This window comes from Hippoglossus hippoglossus, chromosome 19, assembly GCF_009819705.1.
Source record: "Hippoglossus hippoglossus isolate fHipHip1 chromosome 19, fHipHip1.pri, whole genome shotgun sequence".
In the NCBI taxonomy this organism is placed as follows: Eukaryota; Metazoa; Chordata; class Actinopteri; order Pleuronectiformes; family Pleuronectidae; genus Hippoglossus; species Hippoglossus hippoglossus.
The window spans coordinates 2577543-2599402 of NC_047169.1; the positions used below are offsets into that span (position 1 = coordinate 2577543).

Genomic DNA, 21860 nt, shown 5'->3' on the forward strand with positions numbered 1-21860 from the left:
CAATTTGCATGCTTTTATTAATGTAACAATTTAACCACAATACCGAAATGATTATAGTTAAATTGATGGAAAGTAAAAGGTCAAACTTTTGACTAACTAGTTACAATTAGAGATATAAAGTCAATATGTTTACTTATAATGTCAAAATTATGATTATAGAGTCAAAATTGACATAGATAAGTCAAATCTAACCGATAAAAGGTAAAAGTTTGACTCACAATCCAGTTGTGTGATATAGAGTCAATGTTTTTTACTTGCTATGTCAAAATTATCACACAGAAATGTTAAATTATGATATAGAATCAACTTTAGGAGATATATATAAAAAAAGAATGAACATAGATAAGTCAAATCTAATCGATAAAAGGTAAAATAAAAAGTCAAACCTTTGACTTTATGAATCTAAATTAGGACTTGGATTCAAAACAAATCGACCAAACGTCACATCTGTAATAAACCAAGAGTAATTTTTCTACAACGACAAACTTTCCTTCATTTCCTAATAAGTGTGTCACCTTATTGTGAAACCGGATGTGCCTGTGTGCTGGCTTCAACTTCACCTCTCGCGAACCAGTCGGTGGCTTAAACCCGAGCAGCGTCAGTTCTGCTCCTCACAACAACAACAGACCGGAGGAGGAAACCTGCGCAGCCGAGGAAACTAACTCCTGCTGCGGGCTCCTCGTCCTCCGCCGTCGGTGAAGTTACGGCCCTGTGGATAAAACCTCCGCGGACTTTACGGAGCAGGAGCGGGCTCCCGACGCTCCGCGTGCACGGTGAGTTCAATTCACCCATCGTGTGTGCGTGTGCGTGTGTGTGTGTGTGTGTGTGTGTGCAATAAAACACGTGTGTCGTTGTTGTTGTCTTTTACAACTTTATGGATGTTTTAAAGTAACGTAAAACATCAAGATGCACAGGTGTGTGAAGGTGAAATTGAACACACACACACACACACGCGCGCGCGCACACGCACACGCACACACAAACACACACACCTTAGTCTTAACCAACTGTCACCTCAACCTTAACCCAACAACCTTAAAACACGTCTTTGCCTCCACATGTAATGATTTACACTACGGGGACATTATATTGTGTTAGCAGGTCCCCACAACACCAGTAATACTTGGACCACACACACTCTCTCAGAGATCCTGGAGGAAACTGAATATTGTTTAATATTTAACCTTGTAGAGGAGAAGTTGGAGGAGCCTGGAGAAGTTAGTTTTATCAATGTGTTGCATCAGATGATGGGTTGAGTGGGTGCAGACATAACAAAGTGCCCCCCCCCCCAGTTTATACCCAGACTCATTTCCTGCTCCAACTTCACTTGTACATCACAAATCAACAATTTCCTCCTCACGCCCCTCAGCATGTCCCCCCCCCCCCCCCCCCCCCCACCGGCTCCTGTAAACAAATCTCATTGATTTTTATCTCGTGTTTTTATGTTTGTTTTATTTGAAACAGTGGCCTCGGATGATGAATGTGGGTTTTTCCCCCTCCATGTTGTTAAAGTCTACAGGACAAGTTACATTTAGAGGTTTCAGATCAGAGATATGTTGGTTGATAAAAATCTGCCGATTTCAATAGACATCTGCGTTTCTGTTTGCCGATATTAAAAATGTTTATTTTAAACAGTAATTACGTAATAATCAACCACAGGGTTAATATTCTACATCTGCAGGTATGAACCACATGTAGAGTACACAGCTCCGTGGGGGGGGGGGGGGAGTGACAAGCGTCGACACAAAACAATGCGTGGGGTTATTTTTGAGAGAGTGATTCACGTATTGTTTGAGCTGCCCTGCGGCTGCAGCAATAACATATGTGAACGCTTCAAACGAGTGGCATTCCCCCTCGGACACAGGTTTTATTTTTTTCTGCCTTATTGCTTTGCCAGGTGCAGTGTTGGGACCACAACTCCCCAGTCTGTGTGTTACTGGGAAAATAGAAAACAAGAATATAAATCAGTATTTCACACACGAAAGTTTGCTTGTTGGTAAAAGTTGTCGTGTGTCACGGTGGAGTTTTGGTGTGAGTCCGCACGGCAGCTCTGTGGTGTCAAAAATAAAATCCCATAATTGCTCAATTAAGTAACGAGGTTAAGACGAGCAGCACGTCTGTTTTCAGTCGGGACTTCCTCATCTGTAAACAGCCGAGCGTCGAGCTCTGCGTTGTGCTCACATCTCTTCTTCAGCCCGAACACGCTGAGGTCCAGTGTTTACCTCCACGGCGGCTCGGAGACGGGTGGACTGTGGAGTCCTGGCAGCGGCAGCCCACGGGGTTTATTTGCATTAATAATTTCTCAAGTGATTTTTATAAAGCACATGGCAAACTTCCCCTCCGACACTCTTGAGTGGAAGTGCTTCATCAGCACATCGGGGTGTTGGCATCGTCGTGGGGTTGAAGACGTGTCCTCCGTGTTTTGTCCTTTGCTTGACAAGAATATAAAGACTGTGCTTGTGTAGAGTCGGGGCTTTAATCTTTAATCTGAGGCTGCATATTAAGTCTGGTTCCTTTTGGATCTCGTGCATCTTTTAAAGTGTAGTTTGTTTGAGGAGATGATGAGTTTCATCGTTGTTTAGGGCTGTAACTAACTTTAAGACTTCATCTTGGATAACTTCAGATAACTTCAAGTGTAATTCTGTTTTCTAATAAAAGAGAGAGGAGGTAAATTATTCAGTACGAGATCTGATGAGCTTCGTGTATTTTACCAAACGAGAACCTGATAATTAGTTTGCCTTATTAATTAAGTGTAAATGAACAAAACAAGACATTTACAGATCGTAGTCTCGATTCTGTACCAATGTTTTGACATTTCATAAAGTCTTTGTGAATTTATTAATCAGTAATGAAGACAATCAGTCGTGAGACTGCTTTCTGTACCTAATAAACCGACAACCGAGTGCATTCCCTTGTGTGTCTTCACTCCACTGGTTAAGAATTGTTGCTTCTATTTCATTGCTGTTATGTAAAAGCTCCTCTGGCCTTGAGAATCAAGCACAACCATCAGAACAGACCCTGAAGCAGCAGCGTCTCACTCTTCTTGTGATAAACATGTGGTGGTGTTGTACTGAGGCCTTCAGGTCTGAGAGGTAAAGAAAGCCTCAAGGTCAAATATGTGTTGGCGGTTAAAAAAAAAACAACCTGTGCTGTGGGAGAAAAAGCACGAAATGTGTGTTTATCCAGTTGTTGGTTTCTAGTTGAACTGGATAAATGTTTTCTCTCTCTGCCGAGCGGCTGTGAGTTTTTGCCCTTGAGCTATTTACACCGAAGGTCAAGTCCCTGTAGCCGAAGCAAACTGCCTCCTTGAGGAAGAGGAGAGAAACTTAAGAAGACAGGACGACAGTGGGAGCACAGCAGGGGGCGTTTTTTTAACTGTCAGGCAACGTGAGGACTGTGTTGTGTTTAGTCCTCCCTGTGGCTCATTGTGTTGAAAGAAGTGCTGATTTTGTGTTTCGTGCCTTTTGTTTGGTTCGTACAGTGTGCCATTGTGTTGAACTCACTCTCCTGTCGCCGGTTGCGTACTGTAGATAGTGATGTGGCACAGTTTCACCACCACCAGAGGGTTTGAAGCCGACTGTGAGAGTCTGTGTGGGCTTTTTAAACAAAGAGTCATGACTACAGGCTCATTATGTTATTATCGGGAAGGAAAACATCTTGACTTAATGACTTGCATCTCTTATGTAAATGTCAAGAAGGGAAATAAGCCTTAAATTTATTGTGTGAATGACAACAGAAGGAAAAACATCTTGAGTTGAAGGTTTAAATTCCTCGTGTTTAACTTCTGTAGTGATGTTTTTTAAATGTCTTGAAATGTGCTGGTGCTGAAGTAAAAACTTGCTGTATGTGATTTATCATCTCTATGGGGGATTTCATGCCGCGGACAGACTGCTGGTTGTTAAAGATCTGCTGTAGTGTCAAAAACAAAGTCGGGCACTGTGCTGAATCCACACAACACAGTAAGTTGACAAAACAAAGCGAGCACAGTCGGCTTTGACTCTCGCGCTTCCTTCTCCTCCTCTTAAAGAGAGAGAGAGTTATATTTAGCTTCTGATGTTTCTTCAAACCTGATGAGCAGGGTTTTGCTGAGGTGAGTTCATCCAGATGCAAGCTGATTAAAATGAAATGAAGTCCCACCCTCCTCACTCAATGTCTGCTGGGTGTCACACGTCGGAGGGTTAGGCAGTTAATTGAGCTATTAAGCATCAGAAAAATATTTACAATAGTTTCCCCATCGTGAATTTCAAATGTCCAAATTCAGTTTTGCAATGAACACCAGCAAATCCTCCCAGTGGAGAAGGTGAAGAATTAGATTTCTGTTGATGTGCCATCAAAACATTGAGGTCAACCGCTCCACATGGTGTCTTTTAATCTGTTTACATAATATGGTGTTATGATAGCTAAGATCCCAGACATCTATTTAGTCACATATCATATTATCATTCTGGAGTATTTCCCAGCTTTGATCCAGATTTTTTTCCACTGGGCCTGTGACAGGATTGGTTTGGTATTCTTAGCCAGCTCTGAGGTTTGCACACAGCTGGACGGCACATCTGTCCGAGGGCACCGAGCGGCGCCGGGGGCCGAGGCCTCGCCGACCTCACAACCCCGAGCCGGGGAGTTTTATCCTTCTTTGGTTAATCTGGAGCCGAGCGTCTGTCCTCACCTGAGCAGGTTACGTCTGCGATCACCGAGTATTTAAGGGACATAGCAGTAGATGTATGACCAACACACACACACACACACATACACACACACACACACACACACACACATGCTTCACACTAACCTTTGTGGGTGAAATCTCATGGGATTTCTGCTTTGTCCCAATTTTAAGGAGCAGAGCACAGCGGCCATTAATCTTAAGACATCTTTCACCTCCCAAATTGCCATTTTCCATCACCTCCTTTCCTGGTGCTTTGACTCGTGGCCCCATTTCAATGCAAATAGACCACGATGGCACCAAAGCACTTCCTGTTTTCTAAAACCAATCTCTTTGATATGGTTCCACATTCTGGTCGTTCATCCTAAAACTTTTACAAAAAGTTGCGTGACTTTGAATCGAAGTCGAATCAAAGTCACACGCCCTCCAACTTTCCACACATTTACCAGATTAAGCCAAACAGTCTAAATAAGACACCGCCATGTAAAAACCATGTTCTGACGACCTTGACCTGAATAAGGTCATCCTCGTAAAAAAGATATGCGAATGAAGACGTGGAATGTTATGACCCGTGACCCTGGCAGAATAATGTCAGCTGTAATGTTGAATAAACATTGATATTATCATTTAAAAGCACCGCTATGCCCACGAGCGTCACTGTAGATTCTTAATCTTATATTTTAAATTGGTAAAAAAACGTTCTTCTGGCTGGAAGGAGGCGTTCAGCTGGATTACACCGGTTCTGACGTCAGTGAGCTGGAGGACGCGGGCACAGTTTTGTTGTCTGGCCTCGTTCCCAAGTCTTTTTACACCGAAAATGAAGTGGTGACAAGAGAGTGTTTTACACAGCTTGTCCATGTTGTGTGTTGCGTCATCCGTTGTCACTTGTGGAGGATTGCGTGCTCTAAAAAAAGCACGATAAACAACATGCCCCCCCCCCCCCCCCCCCCCCCCCCCCCCCTGTTCCCATGAGCAGCTGTGATTGGCAGCGGTAGTTGGTGTGATTATGACATTGACAGCTGCTGCAGGGAGGCCCACATGTGCTGATGCACTGTGCAGACCTGCAGCCTCTCTTCACTCCTACTTCTCTCCCTCTTCGTTCCCCCTCGTCTCCACCGTCACCTCGTCGCCTCTCGCACTCTCCTCCCCATCTCGCTTCCACTCGTTTTCCCACTCGCTTGCTCTTCAGCCGTGTGTCAACTGCCTGCTGTAATTATTTCACACTCCCCCGACTGTGGTGTGGACGCATTTAGTAAATATGAGTAAAACACAGAAACAGATCAGTGATTTGACATTTCAGTAAAATCACTCTGCACAGGACAAATGTGTGTTTACGATTGCTAAAAGTTAGAGGGTGAAATTAGGAATCACTCAGCTGTTTATCAGCACAAAGCCGAGTCACTTCCTGGCTATTTCTATGGTTTTATCAGTCTTTCATTCAGCATGTAACTGGGATAGCTCCAGTTTGTAGCTGGACCTGTACAGTGCCTGTGTAGGTGGGGCGACCCTCAAACCTTCTCTCCATTTAACTCACCTGCTGATTTAAACGCGACGCGTCAAACCTGCGTGACAGAAGTCAAGAAATAAGGAAATCGTCTCTGCCAAACGATATTAACGTAAGAGGCTTTTGAGTGGCGAGGCTGACCATGTGGTGGGAGGCTGAGTGATTGAGAGGTGAAGAAGAAGAATGAGGGTGCGGATCGGAAGCTGCGTGGGATGCGCGGCTGGGCAGTCGCTGCGTCACAGCGTTGCATAAGGGCTTACGCACGCAGAGGGGAAGTGGATCTGAAGTAATGAGTGTGGAGAGCCCTGGGTCCTGCCTGCGCACCGAGAGGGTGAGAGATGTGAAGTATTCAAACAATCCCTCCATCCCTCCATCCCTCACACCCAGCGGAACATAGGCCGGCCTGTTGGTGACTCTCTGTCCTCATTATGTATTGATTTATTTTATTTATCTTGGCTGATTTAAACATTTTGAGCCATTATATTTACAAAACAAAAAAGTTCTGCTCTAGATTACACTGACAGCATGATTTACACCAGTAGTGAAAATAAAACTATATATATTTAAATAGAAATAACACATCCAAATTGATGATTCGGAGTAAACTGTAACTGCAAACAAAACAGATATGAAGTTTTTCTGCTCTGATCGTGGAATATAGTGGATTTTAAACTGTATTAGTATCTTATTTTTTGTGCACTACTTGTTAAAGCCCCTCTTCATCCTTCTCTTTTCCTCCTCGTCCTCAAACACTCACCAACTCGTGACAGTGGAAATGGACGGGGGTTTTCTCCGTCGGTTTCTGAATCGTAGGAGGATATTTGAGGTTTGGATGAGCCCAAATGAGGAATGTCTGAGAGAATGCAGAGATTTTTGTGCTGTTTAATGTGATGGTTTCCATGTGGGCTAAGACAGAAATGCCTCTTTTCCCAGTGGATTCGCTTGCCAGTTCCCACTCGGCCCATTTTATCCTTTTGAATATGCTGCTGTGTTATTTATTTATATTGTTGACAACTGTTAATAAGCAGTAGAAGTGATTTCCATGTCCTCAGTTAGTATTCTGGGTCTTTCTGGTCTCTCGTGTCCTGAGCACAGTGATGTCAACACGTCTGTTTGTACGATCTCGACTGCTTTTCCCTCTTTTCCCTGAGCGGCCTTTGTTCAGGGTGTGTCGCTCCCACTGTGTCTTATTGCGTTTGGTAACTTGCCTGAAGCCTTCAGCACATGGCTGATCATTACAACAATAAACCTAAGTGCTGTGGGGTGGCAGTGTTTGGATTGGGAAGACGCGGCCGCCACCCTGTTCCTTAATAGTCTGCCGGTCGTGTGTGTGTGTGTGTGTGTGTTCATGTGCTTTTGTGTGTGTGTGTGTGTGTGTGTGTGTGCGTGCCTGAAAGCCCGGCCACTACAAAACCTCATTCATCCTCATTACTTCTCCTTTATTACACTGCCCTTCCCAATAAGTATCTGAATTTAATTTCTGCACCCCGTCCTGTTGAATGTAACCTCCTGACCACTGCACAGAGATGCCTGCTACAGTTTTTCTGATCCATAAAGTTTTTATCACCCTCACACTAATTTTGATTTGTAATTTTTACCTTATTTTGTCAAAAATCATGCTTTTTCCTTGTTGGATACAGAAATTGGAGGCCCCCTGCCCAAACTGCCTGGCTTCTCTTTATCTGTTTATCAGAGTCAGATGGGAGATTGTCGTCCTCCCACAGATTAAACTTTAATCTGCGTTCTCTCTTATCCGTCATCTGTTTATCTCCAGTGTCAGATTTAAAGATATAAACTGTCATTGAATGTGAACTGTAAACACCCCTCTGTACACCCTCCGTGACGCCCACACACTGGAGAAGCCCCGAGCGAGATATCTAAAGACTCCTCCTCCACATGCACAGATCTTTACGATGCAAAATCTGTGAATGAGTCGTGGTCAGATTCATTTCTGCACAGTTGGAAGATGTAGAGACACATCGTCCAATCTTTATTTACAGTCAATGGTCCAGCAGATGAATAATGTAATGTGTCGCTCCCTCTCTTTTCTTGTGCTCCTCTCTCTGTATCTGTCCCTCTGCCGTTTGCGTTTCTGTAATGAGGATCGTCCCTGTGGATGTGGAGTAGCCGGTGAGAGGAGCGGCCCTCTTAAGTAAACACCTCTTTCTGCTCTGTAGGTCAATTGTCTGCCTTTTTTTTAAAAACAAACAACGATTAAGTTATTGCTTCACAGGCCTCAAAGTAATCTCTCTGGTTTGGCTCCATCACGGTGCAACAACACGCAGCTGTTTTAGAGCCGTGTGGACGGAGCTACATTACATGTGGGAAGCCACAGTCTCGAATCCACTTCCATCTGTCTGTAACATACTGGTTCGGAGCGTACAGAGGGAGGAGCGGCAGGTTTGCTCAGCTGTAAAGTCAAGCCTGTGCAGTTGCAGTTGCCCTGCAGGCAGTTGGAGACCTTACTTTAAGCAAACATCCTGCTGATAAAACAGGATGCACGTTAAACCGAGTAGCTTCACCCTAGTTTCACAAGTTTGTTTTTTTGTTTATTCAGTTTTCTCGATGAAAAAGCCTTTTTCACGCTGCAAAACACTTGGTTCATGTTCAAATATCGAGGTATTTTTGCCGATACTGACCTGCAGTGTGTCAGCCGATATTTGTACTAAAACAAAATTCACAGAATATTCTGTCCGGACACTTTTCCAGCACCATTTCTTCTTCTGTTAGTATCGGTACTTCTTTCTTACTACATGATGCTGTTTGCAGAAAACACTATATTATCGAATATATTGAAAAGTAATGTTTTGTAATTATAACTGAACGGTCGGACTGAGATAATTGACTTCACTTCTCTGCAGATGGTCGCACTTTTCTGTCTTTTTTTAGACACTGAGATAAAGTTAATCCCAAACCTGTGTTATCGACACTTTAAATCTGAACAACATGTGATTGTTGCTAGTTTTGTGTTCGGCCCTCGCTCTTGTTGACATGGAAAATCCCCCAAGTCTCAACCGTCCTGGACGTGAAGCTTTTTCGCCGCCATGACTCAGAGTTTCCTCTTTTTCGCTGACTTCCATAAACACACTTGTCACATTTCAGGTTTTCCAGCTCTCTGCAGTCGCGCTGCGTCTCCTCTGCTGATTCAACAACATGATGCATGTCTTCTTGCTTTTTGTCTCCTCAGCCTGGGAGAACACACAGAATAGAGAGAGAGAGACGAGGAGGAGGAAAGAAAGAAGATCTGTTCACCGGTGTGAGCTCCTGGGATGCCCCATGCTTTTCTAAGGCCTCCAGAAGTTAAACACAGGGTGTCATTGACAGGTAAGTGGAGCCTCGCGGAGTGAATGTGGTTCCTCGTATGTAAAACTGCACCGACCGTCTTCTTTTCCTTTTTTTCTCGAAGCCTTGAATCCTGATTTCATAACGTTTTTGGACCACGGCAGGAATTTTCAGGCACAAGCTTCTTGCCTGTTTTCTTCTCTGCAGCCATTTCTGGTTGAGATGTATTGATGCAGAGAAGTGGCTGTAACGCACCTCACATAGCTGTGTGTGTGTGTGTGTGTGTGTGTGTGTGTGTGTGTGTGTGTGTGTGTGTGTGTGTGTGTGTGTGTGTGTGTGTGTGTGTGTGTGTGTGTGTGTGTGTGTGTGTGTGTGTGTGTGTGTGTGTGTGTCCTGCGACGTGTGAATGTTAACACATTACTGCTGCACGGGGGTTAGCGACAGATCTTAATCACGGATCGGGTTTTGCTGTAATTCCAGAGCTGAAGGCGTAACCCTAATCTCTTTGGCACATTATACAGTAAATCAGAGTGAGGCTGAATCGGGTCCCTGCCAACAGCCCATTTCTGTGGATTTATGACGTGGGACTTGTGAGGTTTACTTATTTCAGTCTACAGACGTCTCTCTTCTGCTCTACTCTTCATTTGTCTCTAAAACTAATGGAGCAACCCCCTGCCAAGCGCCAAGTCTCATTTCGGAGGTGCTCGCAGATTGCTTTGTGCCGCGGGGGATTGTTTTGGATGTGAGCGGTTCAAACGGCCGGCTGGTCCAGGCCAGTTTTAGCTGCAGGGTCCAGGGGGAGTGATGTCCCCACGCAGAGGCAGCATGGACACTGAAGAGTGGCCTAGCTTCCGGGTCCCAGACGTGAGCCTTTGTTATGAAAATATAGAAGGAAGCAGGTTGATGGACAGGGACGGGGCAGCGGTCCGGCGCCGTGACGGGGGACGACCTGCACGGCCTCTACGGAGCCACGTTCAATGTCCACTACATGTTTTGTGCATCACTGCAGGATAATAAACTGTTTATGACTGAAGAGCATTATTCTTTCATACTTTACATGTCGGCTATTTCCGAGCTCTGTTAAGCAATGGACCAAGTTCACAACTTTTCAAAATAAAAGCTCTCTTATTCCCGCTGGATGTAAAGCATTGTAGCAACAAAACGAATGTTGTGCTTGAACCTGAATTCATTTTTTTAAGACTTTTTAACATCTGCTCACGATTCTACCTTGTTGCTTGAGCCTGTAAATCTACTGCTTCAAAAGGAGCTGACTCATGTCCCCCCCCCATCCCATCATCACACCCCTCTCCCATTGCCTAGAAAGATGAGGCGCTAATGGTCGCGTTCACAGAGTTGATTTGCAGGCTGCCTCTTTTCTGTCGTCCCGTCTTGAGCGGTGGTTTGCGTTGCTCATAGGCTGCAGCAGGACGGGCGTCACGGTACTCGAGGCGCATTCAGTGTCGTCCACACCTTCCTTTCAAGATGTGACCAAGAATGACCTTGAACTCCCTGCTCGGCCTCGTCCGAAGGACAAACCTCGAGTTTGACCCAGTTGCAGGAGCAGATCGAGAGAGGGAGTGGAAAAGAGAAAGGGAGAGAGACAGATCTGTGTTTGTGTGCGTAAGGCGGTGACGGGGCATAGCCTACTTCTCGTACCCCACTTTCCCCCCCGTCTCCGTCTCAGAGCCGAGCAGCTGAGCTCCGACTGCGCCGTCTCTTCCTGTTGATTTAATTTGTGGTGGTCACGTGGTGGATTGCAGGTCAGAGGCCAGACTCTGCCAATGTCACAGGAGAATAGACTCGATCAGCTGGTTCCCCAGTCTCAGCTGCATTAATCAATATTTTTCTATTAACGATGGATCAAATGACCGCATGTCGTGTAAAAGGGTCAAATGCAGAACAGAGGACCATCACTCAAACCTTTTCACAGTCCCACTTTCAAATTTGCAGAGGGAGCTAAGAGGTCTCAAACGGAAACGGCTTGCCTTTCCCCCGGCTTTCAGATTCTGTCTCCTTTCTCTTCTTTCTGCAGCCGGACAAAGGCTGTGGAGGAGCTGGCAGAGTGTAGTTTCTTTGGTCAAAGGAAGCGGTAGAGGAGGAGTGGAGCAGGGAGAGAGGAGGTGTATCTGCCATCAAAGGAGGGGGTAAATGGAGAGGCTGGACCAAGAGGAGGGGGCCGAAGAGAGAGAGAGAAGGGGAGGGGACTGTGCTCCCATTCACGTTGGCGGCATTTGGCCTTTTTTTTTTGGGTGAAGTAAGAAACAGAGGCAGGAGAACAGGACCACATGTGACTGTTGGAGCTGCTTTCAACCTGAGGCCGGATGATGAGGAGGAGCTGGTCCGGCAGCAGGGCAGCGATGCAGACAGCGAACTGGGGTAAGAAGCTCGGGGGGGGAGGAACGTTGGAGAAAAGGGAAGTTGAGTTTATTACTCAGGTGCTCAAGGTGACGGGGAAGTTGGCTGAGAACAGTTTGTGTTGCGTTTAAAGGATCTTGTGCAGGTTTATTAGCGGGTTAGTATGAAAATAACTTAACTTAACTGTGCTAATAATAACTGGTGATTTTTTTAACCTAGTTAAACAGTTAATTGAATATCAGATCAGTTATAATCAGATAATGATGTAAACTAAAAATAACTCTTAGTTTCTGTCCAATAAATAATGAATTTATAAAATGTATAAGTTGAAATCCACGTGTGTGTGACACCTCATGTACCTAAAACCTTTGTATGTCCATTTGTATGCCATGCACTTAAAAATCCCAAAACAATTTTGTTTATTAAGCTTTAATTTAACCAGGAAAGTAACTGAGAGTTAAAATCCGGCTAAAATATGTCATGCAATGTACATCATTTAATGCTGAAACAAATAGTACATTAATTAACGAGCGATTTTCAATTATTCATTTGGATCAAACGTCAATAATTCAGTTTACAGTTTTTCAAATGTCAGGATCAGCTACTTTATATTTCTGTAAGTTAAACGTCTTTGACTCAAGTCATTTTAAGACGTCATCTTGTGCACGTGCTGCTATTTTCAGACATTTAAGCACCTCAACGTTTAATCGACGGTGAAATAATCATTGGGAGCATGAATGTTTGAAACAATGACGCTGGTGTCAGCCGGTGGAAAGGTAGGCTGTCTACGAAACTGAAATAGCCTTGTCACACTTCTCCCTCTATGTTCCACTTTCCAGAGAGAGGGGGGAAGAATGAGGAGATGGGAGGGGGGGGGGGGGGTGTTAGAAAGAGAGAGTGGGATTCAGAAGTTTGGGCTCAAAGAGATGGAGAGTGGAGGAGGGGATCTCCAGACGCTCTCCTCTGAAAACTGAGCCTCCCTCTCCTTTACGTCCATTCTGTCCTTTATTCTGTCCGTCCACATCACGGTGGAGTCAGAGGCCAGTGTAACACAGCTTTCTTGTTGTTCCCCCCCCCCCCCCCGCCCTGTGAGCATATACTCTTCACCTGGTGTTGGGGGGGGGGGGGGGGTATTTATAGACCCTCCCCTCTGCGGCTGTGGATGTGTGTTCATGGCGCGGTGCTAACAAAGAGGGGTTTAGTGCAGGCTCCTTCGGTTCGTCTCAAAGCAGGTTTGTGTGACGTTGCCGTCCTGCAGGGGCAGAGCCGGTGAACCTCGGAGGCTGTATCTCTGTAACACGGCCTCCATTAAACATGTCATCCCCCTGTGAGCTCCGATGATGGAGTAAAATTAAAATTTCTTTTTCGAACTTTTCCTTCTTCTCTCCTGGCAAAGGTAGTGAGTTTGCTTAATGGCACATTAGGAGCTGCAGTTCTAAAAAGTTTCAATTCCCAAACAGAAATATTGTCTGAAAGAAACCGTGTTTGAGAAAAATGTATCTGAAGCGTACTTTGATTTATTAGTTTGGTCGAGGTCCCGTCCGCTAACATGGAGGAGACGGGGTTTATGTCCTATACTGCAGCCAACCACCAGGAGGTGATCGAGATGCTTTCAAAGATACTTGAATCAGGAGAAATCTGACCTCAGACCTCCTCCTCCTCCTCCTCCTGAGGTGTGTGGGCGATGAGACACTGACCGCTGCTCACTGTGTTCCCTGTGTTTAGTCTGAACTCTCATTAGCTGGTGTGGACGCACATTCCTCCAGCTGGAGGAGCGACTGACGGACTGACGCCGCCTGCCTGAGGGCGGCCGACCTGAAAACCTTCGGGGGCTTTCCCAGACAAAACAGTCTCAGGCAGTCAGCTGACACGGAGCACATCATAAGGCGGTTACGATGTTATTCACATGTGTGCACTGTTGTTGCTTTGCTTCAGTGCTCTAATTGTTAATGAATCAATTAAGCCAATCGAGAGCTTGGTAGTTGTTGTTGTTTTCTCACAGAATAATTCATGAATCTTGATGAGAAACATCAGACGTGTTTTAGGGGACTATTGTTTTTGTGTGTGTGAAGTTTGGTTCACATCTAGATCCAGTGAATTTAAATGTGGTTTCATGAGGGGACAGTCGGGAGGTTTGCACCCTACTTTAGTTAATTATTGATTTAACACGGATCGTTATTGAGGGAAAATAGCAAAAGGTAAAGGAGAACAGTTGTAAGGATGTAGCCTGAGCGATAACGTGGAGTTCACCTTATCTTTTAGGGGACAGTGAAAGTAATTCTGGGAGTTTGTTTATGGATCCTCGCACCAGTCATTAGTCGTTAATGTCCGTTTAACCTCCATTAGCCTCCTGCGAGCGCGTGGAGGACTGTCCCCACTAGAGAACGTCTTTAAGAGGCAATGAGGACGGATCCTGGCCTCCCTGTCAGCCCTCTGACCCCCTCCCCTCCTTTATACCCTGCCTACACTTTCTTATGTTTGAGGCCCCGGTCACTATGACAACGATGGGGAAACCAGGACTGCGTGCATGTATTGGCGGACGGGGGGGGGGGGGGTTACCAATTCTTAGTAGAGTCGCTGCATAGTTTCAGTCATCTCGAGTCCAGGGGGATTAGAGCTTACTCACTTATCTGGAGAGAGTTAGTCCAACAGATGGATTCCCCACGAAATACTGATCGTGCAAGACAGGTTCTTTAGACGCTCCGACCTCGGTGCAAGCTGCGATTTACATTCATTCATTTAGGGTTTTAATTCCTCGCTTGGTTTTTATATGAACCAGGCGTTAATATAGTTGTTAGTGGCATCTAACGTGTGTGTGTGTGCAGAAAGGAATGAAAGAAACATCATCACGAGTATCAGGATCAGGATTTCTGTCTGACAGCAGCAGTTTGTAACAAACTGCTGACGTTAGCGTAGCCGGTCTCATTCCCTGCCATTCAGACAGGATTATGTGTAATAAATATCGTCACGGACTAATTAGCTTTTCTCAGCGCGTAGAGAAATCACACAAGATTAATCGACTTGGCTCCGGGACCGTTAAGTCTGCATCCCCAACACCACATGTTGCTCCTGCTGCCGTTTACCTCCAGACAGACACTGATGCAATGATTCAATCATTGAGTTAGAATCTTTTAAAGGCACATTTCAAACTGCATTAACCGGACGACCTGAGAGAATCACTTGACGAATCATTTCTGGTCTCGTTTTTCAGCTTCTCCCACAAGGGGAGTGAGAAAAAAGGATTCTAGATTATAATTTCCTGCTATTTTCAGTTTGGAGCTTAATGGTTTTTTGTGTAACCCATCACCTCTTTGACAGAGAGAAAGACATTTAAAATGCACCTTTAAAAAAAACTGTCGTACTGGTGCTTGTTAATGAATTTTCAGTTTGACAGCTTGTACGTATCATAACACGTTGCAGTGCCAGATTTGTCCCGCTCGGAGTCTAAGTAGGTCCCGGCCAGTGTTTGTTGGTGCTAATTAACGTCTGGTAATCACAGTTAAATCGCAGTAGTAGCCTCGTTAGGCTTTCAGTAAACTTGGCAGGTTGGAGACTGACTTGGCGTGACCCTGTCCTGGCTGCCGGGCCTTCTCTCACCTTATCAGCCTCTGTCCTCCAGCCTGGATTGTCTTCTTCAACTGTTCCTCGGGCGTTTTCGTCCTCAATGTCAATCAAAAGCCGAAAGTTCGACCCCCAGAGAAATCCCCAGTTTTATTCAAGGTCATTTTTGCTAGAACCTCCGGGGCAGATGATTTATGATGAAGGACAAACACCCTGATAGCCTGTTAGCATCTTTTCCCTTCCACTGTTTGTATTGGTCACTCTTGCTCGAAGTTAAATATGCTATATTTAAAGTTGCTGTACCTAAAAACCTTCTCTCACATCGATGAAAGTTAAGATCCGGACACGCCCCTCAGTCGTAAATCCTCATAGTCCGTGCTCTGTTTGTCGAGCACTGCTCAGATGTGTCAGTGCACCATGACTTCATCATCACGTGTCCCATTCCCCCATTGTTCTCTGCACAACAGTGTTGTCTGCACAGTATTCGACCGTCCACGGGACAAATCAAATGATATCATATCTTGTACGTGCCGGTTATAGTGTCAATATTTCCCCAGCCGTCCTGTGAGAGTTGGGGGAGTGAAACAGTAAGTTATTTCGCCTCCTACTTTGTGAGTCAAGTTCTCTCAACTGTATTTTGTGGATTTTACTGAGCAACTTTCATCAGCCACGGCTAAAGTTTCACAGCAAGTCCGACCTGTCTCCTCTCTTCACGCGTCTCCTTTGAGGTATTATCCACAGTTGGGATTTTGGTGGTTATTACCGAGGCTGATCAGATGTGTGGAGACAGTAGCCTTTGTTGCTGTCAGGGAAAATACCAGCATGCTAGAAGCCATTTAGCATCTCAAATGAAAAGAGACCCTTTTCTTCTGCTGCCTCATGCCTCGCGAGCCAAACGCCTCGAGCCCCGTTTGTGCTGCTTGAATGGGTTTAATGAATGGCTTGGCTCTGTGTGTGGGCCACTGTGGTCTTGTGGGATACTTTGTACGCTTCGGTCTGTGTTTCATTTGTTCCTGGCCTTATCAGCGTCTTGAATCGAATCAAATGCATCAATTCGTTTCCCAGATAAGTTCAGTACATATGACAGCAGCAGGTTTCATTTTAAAAACACTGTTCGTAAAGCTTTGGCTGGAAAATGTTAATGCAGCAGTTTGATTATTAATGATGTGGGAGGTCACCTGTCCTGAAGGACCTCAGAACTTGGGAGTTCTCCTGGAATTGTCTCAAATGACTTGAGACTGGACTAGAGATTTGTCCTTAAATCTTAGCTTAAGACTTACAGGACATGGGACTTGTTGTGCTTGAGACGTAACTTGGATTTGTAAAGGACATAAAACTTGATTTGGGGTTGTCTTGAATGAAGGACCTCCCTTTAGTCCACAATTAGAAGAGTTAACTATGGCCTGTCACGAAACTTGAGACTTGGATTTCAGACGTGATAAATGCTTGAACTCGAGACTTGGACTTAAAACTTGTTAGTACAAGACTTGAGACATGAATTGGACTCATCTTGAATGACTTGAGGTCTGATTTGAGAGTTTCTGGAAGATGACTGTGGACTTGTCTGAGATCTGCTATTTGAATACTTAAGACTTTACTTGGGTTTGTCTCCAGTTACTTGATTCTTGCTTGTACAAGTACAGGAAACACTTGACTTGAACTTGTCTCTTGACTCGAGACTTAACTAGGATACTTGAAATTGTCCTCAAGGACTCAAGCCTTCAGCTGGACTTGTCTCAAATGACTTGTGACTTGACTGAACTTCTATTGTAATTGAGACAAACTATGTAAACATGCAGCTATAAATTGTATTATTTTTCTCTTTCAGAGCAAGTGACCCCTCTGAGCTGCCACCATGGCGCTGGTTCAGGCTCTGCCCATATCTGCTGAGCCCCACAGCTCCGGCCTGAGTGGAGGAGCCCGTAGACGACACCACTCTGGCCCCTCGTCCCCCATCAACGCACCACCACCACCCTCCACTCTGGATCCTATGGGCTCTGTTAGCAGCCTCATAGTCGCACGCCCCGGCCCTTACCAGGACCACCGCTCCGGTGTCGAACTGGGAGCAAGAGTCCGACGACCCACACCGGGGGCTTCCTGCCTGGGCAGCCAGTCCCCCCAGGACCCCTTACTCCAGAACCTACCGCTGCTCAAGAAACAGAGCTCCACGACTTTCAGCAGCACGAATGGGAACTTCACCTATCTGAATGAGGACTATCTAGGGGACTGGAATGAGAACCTTGTAGTACCCGTCAGTCCAGGAAGTGATGCGGATGAGATGAGAGAGGGATCGGGGCTGAATGGGAATATGGGCGGACCTCCTCCCAAACTGATCCCCATATCAGGAAAACTTGAGAAGGTGTGTCTTTGAACAAATGATTGGGTTTACTAATTTAAGTAGGAATGATATATTTCAAGCCAATATATTTTCTGGAAATAATAAAGAATGATAAATAAATCACTGATTTGCCCACAGGAATCTTAAGTGGTAAAAAATTTATTCAATCTGCATTATTTTTATATATATAATGATTTAAAAGTGATTTATTCTTCTTTAATTTAAAGTTCTCAAACTGTAACTGCTTCTCAACGTTGTTCCCTGTCTCCCTCCTGTAGAACATGGAGAAAACGGTGCTGCGGCCCACTGCCTTCAAACCTGTCATTCCAAAGAGCCGCCACTCCATGCAGTACCTTTCCCCTCGCCATTGTGCCAACACATCAGAAAGCCAAAACAACCTGAACATGCTCAGCCCCGCACACAGAGAGGTGTCGCCCTCTTGCTCCGAGAAACGCAGCTCGTACAGCGGAGCCCACAGCGGTGGCGGAGGAGGAGGAAGCAGTCAGTCCTGCTCCCTGTCCGACTCTGGACGCAACTCCCTCTCCAGCCTGCCGCCTTACAGCAGCGCTGGCTACGGCCTGGCGTCAGGAGAGGCGTCCGCCGGCCAACTGGAGCCCATGAAGAGCGCCCCGCCCGTCAGTGCACACGGACATTCCAACTCGGACAGTGGGCGCTCGTCCTCCAGTAAGAGTACAGGCTCTGGGTCGATAAGTGGCCGGGGGCAGCCCCTGTCTGACAGCGGGTCCAGCGGGCGCTCCCCCGGCCCTGTGGACTGTTACGAAGGGGTGGTGAGGGACCTGGAGGACAAGCTGAGAGAGAGAGACCTGGAACTGCAGCAGCTCCGAGACAACCTGGACGACAACGAAGCTGCAATTTGTCAGGTGGGAGGACGGAACTGAAATTCCAAAGACCTTTTTAACGGCTGGACATTCATTCTGTACCGTCGACTCTCAAGGATTTACTCTTTCAACGATGTCTCTTGTCTGTTGTTGCTCCGTCTCGTCTCGCAGGTTTACGAGGAGAAGCAGAAGCGTTTTGAGCTGGAGCTGGAGGAGCTGAGGCAGAGCTGTGCCACCAGGATGCAGGTGGCCTCGCAGAAGGCCCAGCGTGCCCAGCAGGTGCTTCAGTTACAGGTGAGAACAACATAGTATAATTTACTGGTAAAACAGTCCCAGCGAGGCAAGCCCTCAACCCGCAGAGGCCCGGGGTTCGAGTCCGACCCGCGGCCATTTATGCATTGCCTCCCCCACTCTCTCTCTATCCCCCTTTCACAGCTTACTCTCCCAATAAAAGGTCCATAGATGTTTCAAACATGCTCCCGTTGTGCAGATCATTGCGCGCTTTACCCAAATCAAAAATCGACTTGAATTCATTGAGATCCATTTTTTCATGTTTGCAGGTTTATCAGCTGCAGCAGGAGAAGAAGAAGCTGCAGGAGGACTTTGCACAGCTCCTGAAGGAGAGGGAGCAGCTGGAGGAGCGCTGCAGCTCCTACGAGCATGAGAAGATCCAGCTGGGGCCTCGGCTGGAGGAGACCAAGTGGGAGGTGAGCAGCGAGACAGGGAGGTGCAGTCATAAAGTTCAGAGAATGCACCTGCAACACCTAAAGACGGTACCTGGTTAAAATCACCATCAGCAGTTTGAAGTTATTAAATCAAGCCACAGAGAATAATTTCTTCAGTTCACTGACCGGCTGATTATTGTTGAGAGGATACGAGTGTCATCGCTTAATTTGTCGTAGAGCTTGTGTAACAATTCATCATTAAAAACTACGTTATATGTTTGGTTGTCTTGTGACACTTTAGATTATCCAAAATGATCCAATTTCAACGTATGATGAAGGAAAAACTCACGCTGCTAAACCAGTGAGCCAGTCAGCTGTTCCCCTGCTCACGATTATTCGTTCCCAATTTATTATTCGTATAATAACTCCCATGATCCCACAGTGCTTCTCAACGTCATAAAACTAGGTCTTTTGTTTTTGTTTTGACAGAGAGCCCCCTAGTGGCCAACGTTACATATTGGAACGTTAAAGTGGAGCCTGAGATGAAATTACATTTACTGAAAACCTGCTCATCGTTTAAACCCATAGAACTGTTGATGATTGACAAATAGGTTAAATATTTCTGGTTGTTAAACTATTAGAACAAGAGATTTAAATGTCACATGGGCTCATTTTCACATTTTACAGACCAAACAATCTATTGCAACCCTTGTTACTTCTATTACTATTTAATATGTACACTAAGGCTAAAGCTAACAGTTATTTTAATACCCAGTAAACCAACCAATCATTTTCTTAATTAAAAGTTTGAAGTTTGAAACATCAGAGCACACGATGACCTCATTAGATTTCTTGTTTTGTCCTTAGAGTCCAAAACCCAAATATATTTAATGTAAGACAAAGAAAAGCAGCAAATTCTTACATTCTCGTTTGATACTTTCGCTGGAAACACAAAAAAACACCAAATATTAAAATAGTTTTAAATTTATGTCAATCATCTAATCAATTGCTGAGCTAATTGTTGTAGTTCTTCTCCCTCCAGGTCTGTCAGAAGTCGGGGGAGATCTCCTTGCTGAAGCAGCAGCTGAAGGATGTGCAGGGAGAGTTGGCTCAGCGGGTGGGGGAGATCGTTTCCCTGCGAGGTCAACTCCGAGAGGCCCGCGGTGAACTGACCAACTCCCAGGTCCTGCTGCAGGAGGCTCACGGCACAACCCGCACACGGACGCTGGAGCTGGAGGTGTGTGAGAACGAGCTTCAGCGGCGCAAGAGCGAAGCGGAGCTGCTCCGGGAGAAGGTCGGACGACTCGAGGGAGAGCTGGTTCATCTCAGAGATGCTTTGGCCAGTCAGGGCCCGGGAAACCGACAGTGCCAGGTGTTCCATCAAGCAGGGGAGCACATGTTGTCCTACGACAGTGACGAGGCGAAGGCCCAGCGGCAGAGCAGCACCGAGGCCCTGCAGAACATGAAGGCCCAGATGGACAGGATGAGGGCCGAGCTGGCCTTCGAGCATCAGCGGGCCGAGCAGCAGATGGGAGGCTTCGAGGAGGAGCGCAGGATATGGCAGGAGGAGAAGGACAAGGTTATCCGCTACCAGAAGCAGCTGCAGCAGAACTATGTGCAGATGTATCGCAGGAACCGAGAGCTGGAGCTGCTCCTGCAAGACCTCAGTCAGGAACTGGAGAGCAGAGAGGAGGACGAGGGCAGCGGCAACGAGATAAACTTTGATGAGGTCGCCGCCACAGAAATCTGACCCTCGTGTCTCCCCATCTTTTTTTTTTATTTGCACTACTGTCCGCTAAAACCCTTTCACCTACATGTCACAGATGTGGTGTCTTCGTGCTGTTGTGAGTCTGCAGAGACGACAAAAACTCAGCCACTTTAGTTCTGCCTCCGGTCCCGCTTTAAAAAGCCAATGACCCCATTAGTCATTAGTCCTCCGCCTCAGTCCTCTGCCCGTCCACTAATGTCTGTGTTGGTGTTTGCACCCACTAACCTGACGTCAGTGTTCTGCTCCTCTTTCACAACTTAACACAGATTTGTTGTGCATGAGTAACTTCCACCTGTCAGCCTGCCGGGTCGAGCTCCACACACTCAGCTCACGGCGGTGCTGTTGACATCGACAGTGAATGTGAGATGTTCTCAAAATACGTCAACTTCCTTCCCTCAGGAAGACAGATTATTGAATTAGGACAAACGAGTGAGGCGTAGACTGTAAATAAAGATGTGCAACGTGTTTCCACTTCCTCCTACCCATCCGGAAAATGAAGCCAAACACTTTGGGAAGCTGTCATGGCGTCCATCTTTATATACACTCTAACAGAATTCGTTCCTGGTCTGGACTCTAATGTTTTAATTTGTTCTGTCACTCTCAAACTAATGCAGAAGGTCCAGTGGAGATAAGATCATCTGTACAGTCTAATGTAATTGAACATAAAAACACTTACTCCTCGAGTCCAGTGCCCGAGTCGCCTTTCAAACCATCTGTTACTCGTCTGACGTCAGAAATCACTTTTACGTGTAGAAGTGGCCGATGTGGATAACGGTGTACATATGCTAATTTTATGACGTGTTTATACTGTTGATTGTGATGTAGTTCCTGTTCTAAAGAATAAAAAGGCCTTTCTTACAGCCGGTGTTGACTTGGAGAGAACTT

General features: G+C 45.8%; 1 protein-coding gene across 1 annotated transcript; it reads left to right on the forward strand.

Annotated features, from left to right (window-relative positions):
• The first annotated feature begins 533 nt into the window (after positions 1 to 533).
• Positions 534 to 21840, forward strand: LOC117752461 (leucine zipper putative tumor suppressor 2 homolog). Its single transcript, XM_034569777.1, has 7 exons — positions 534 to 773; positions 9355 to 9491; positions 17194 to 17724; positions 17982 to 18584; positions 18714 to 18836; positions 19103 to 19249; positions 20250 to 21840. Exons 3-7 carry the CDS (start codon positions 17221 to 17223, stop codon positions 20955 to 20957), a joined length of 2085 nt encoding a protein of 694 aa, XP_034425668.1. The 5' UTR covers positions 534 to 773; positions 9355 to 9491; positions 17194 to 17220; the 3' UTR covers positions 20958 to 21840.
• The last annotated feature ends 20 nt before the right edge of the window (positions 21841 to 21860 follow it).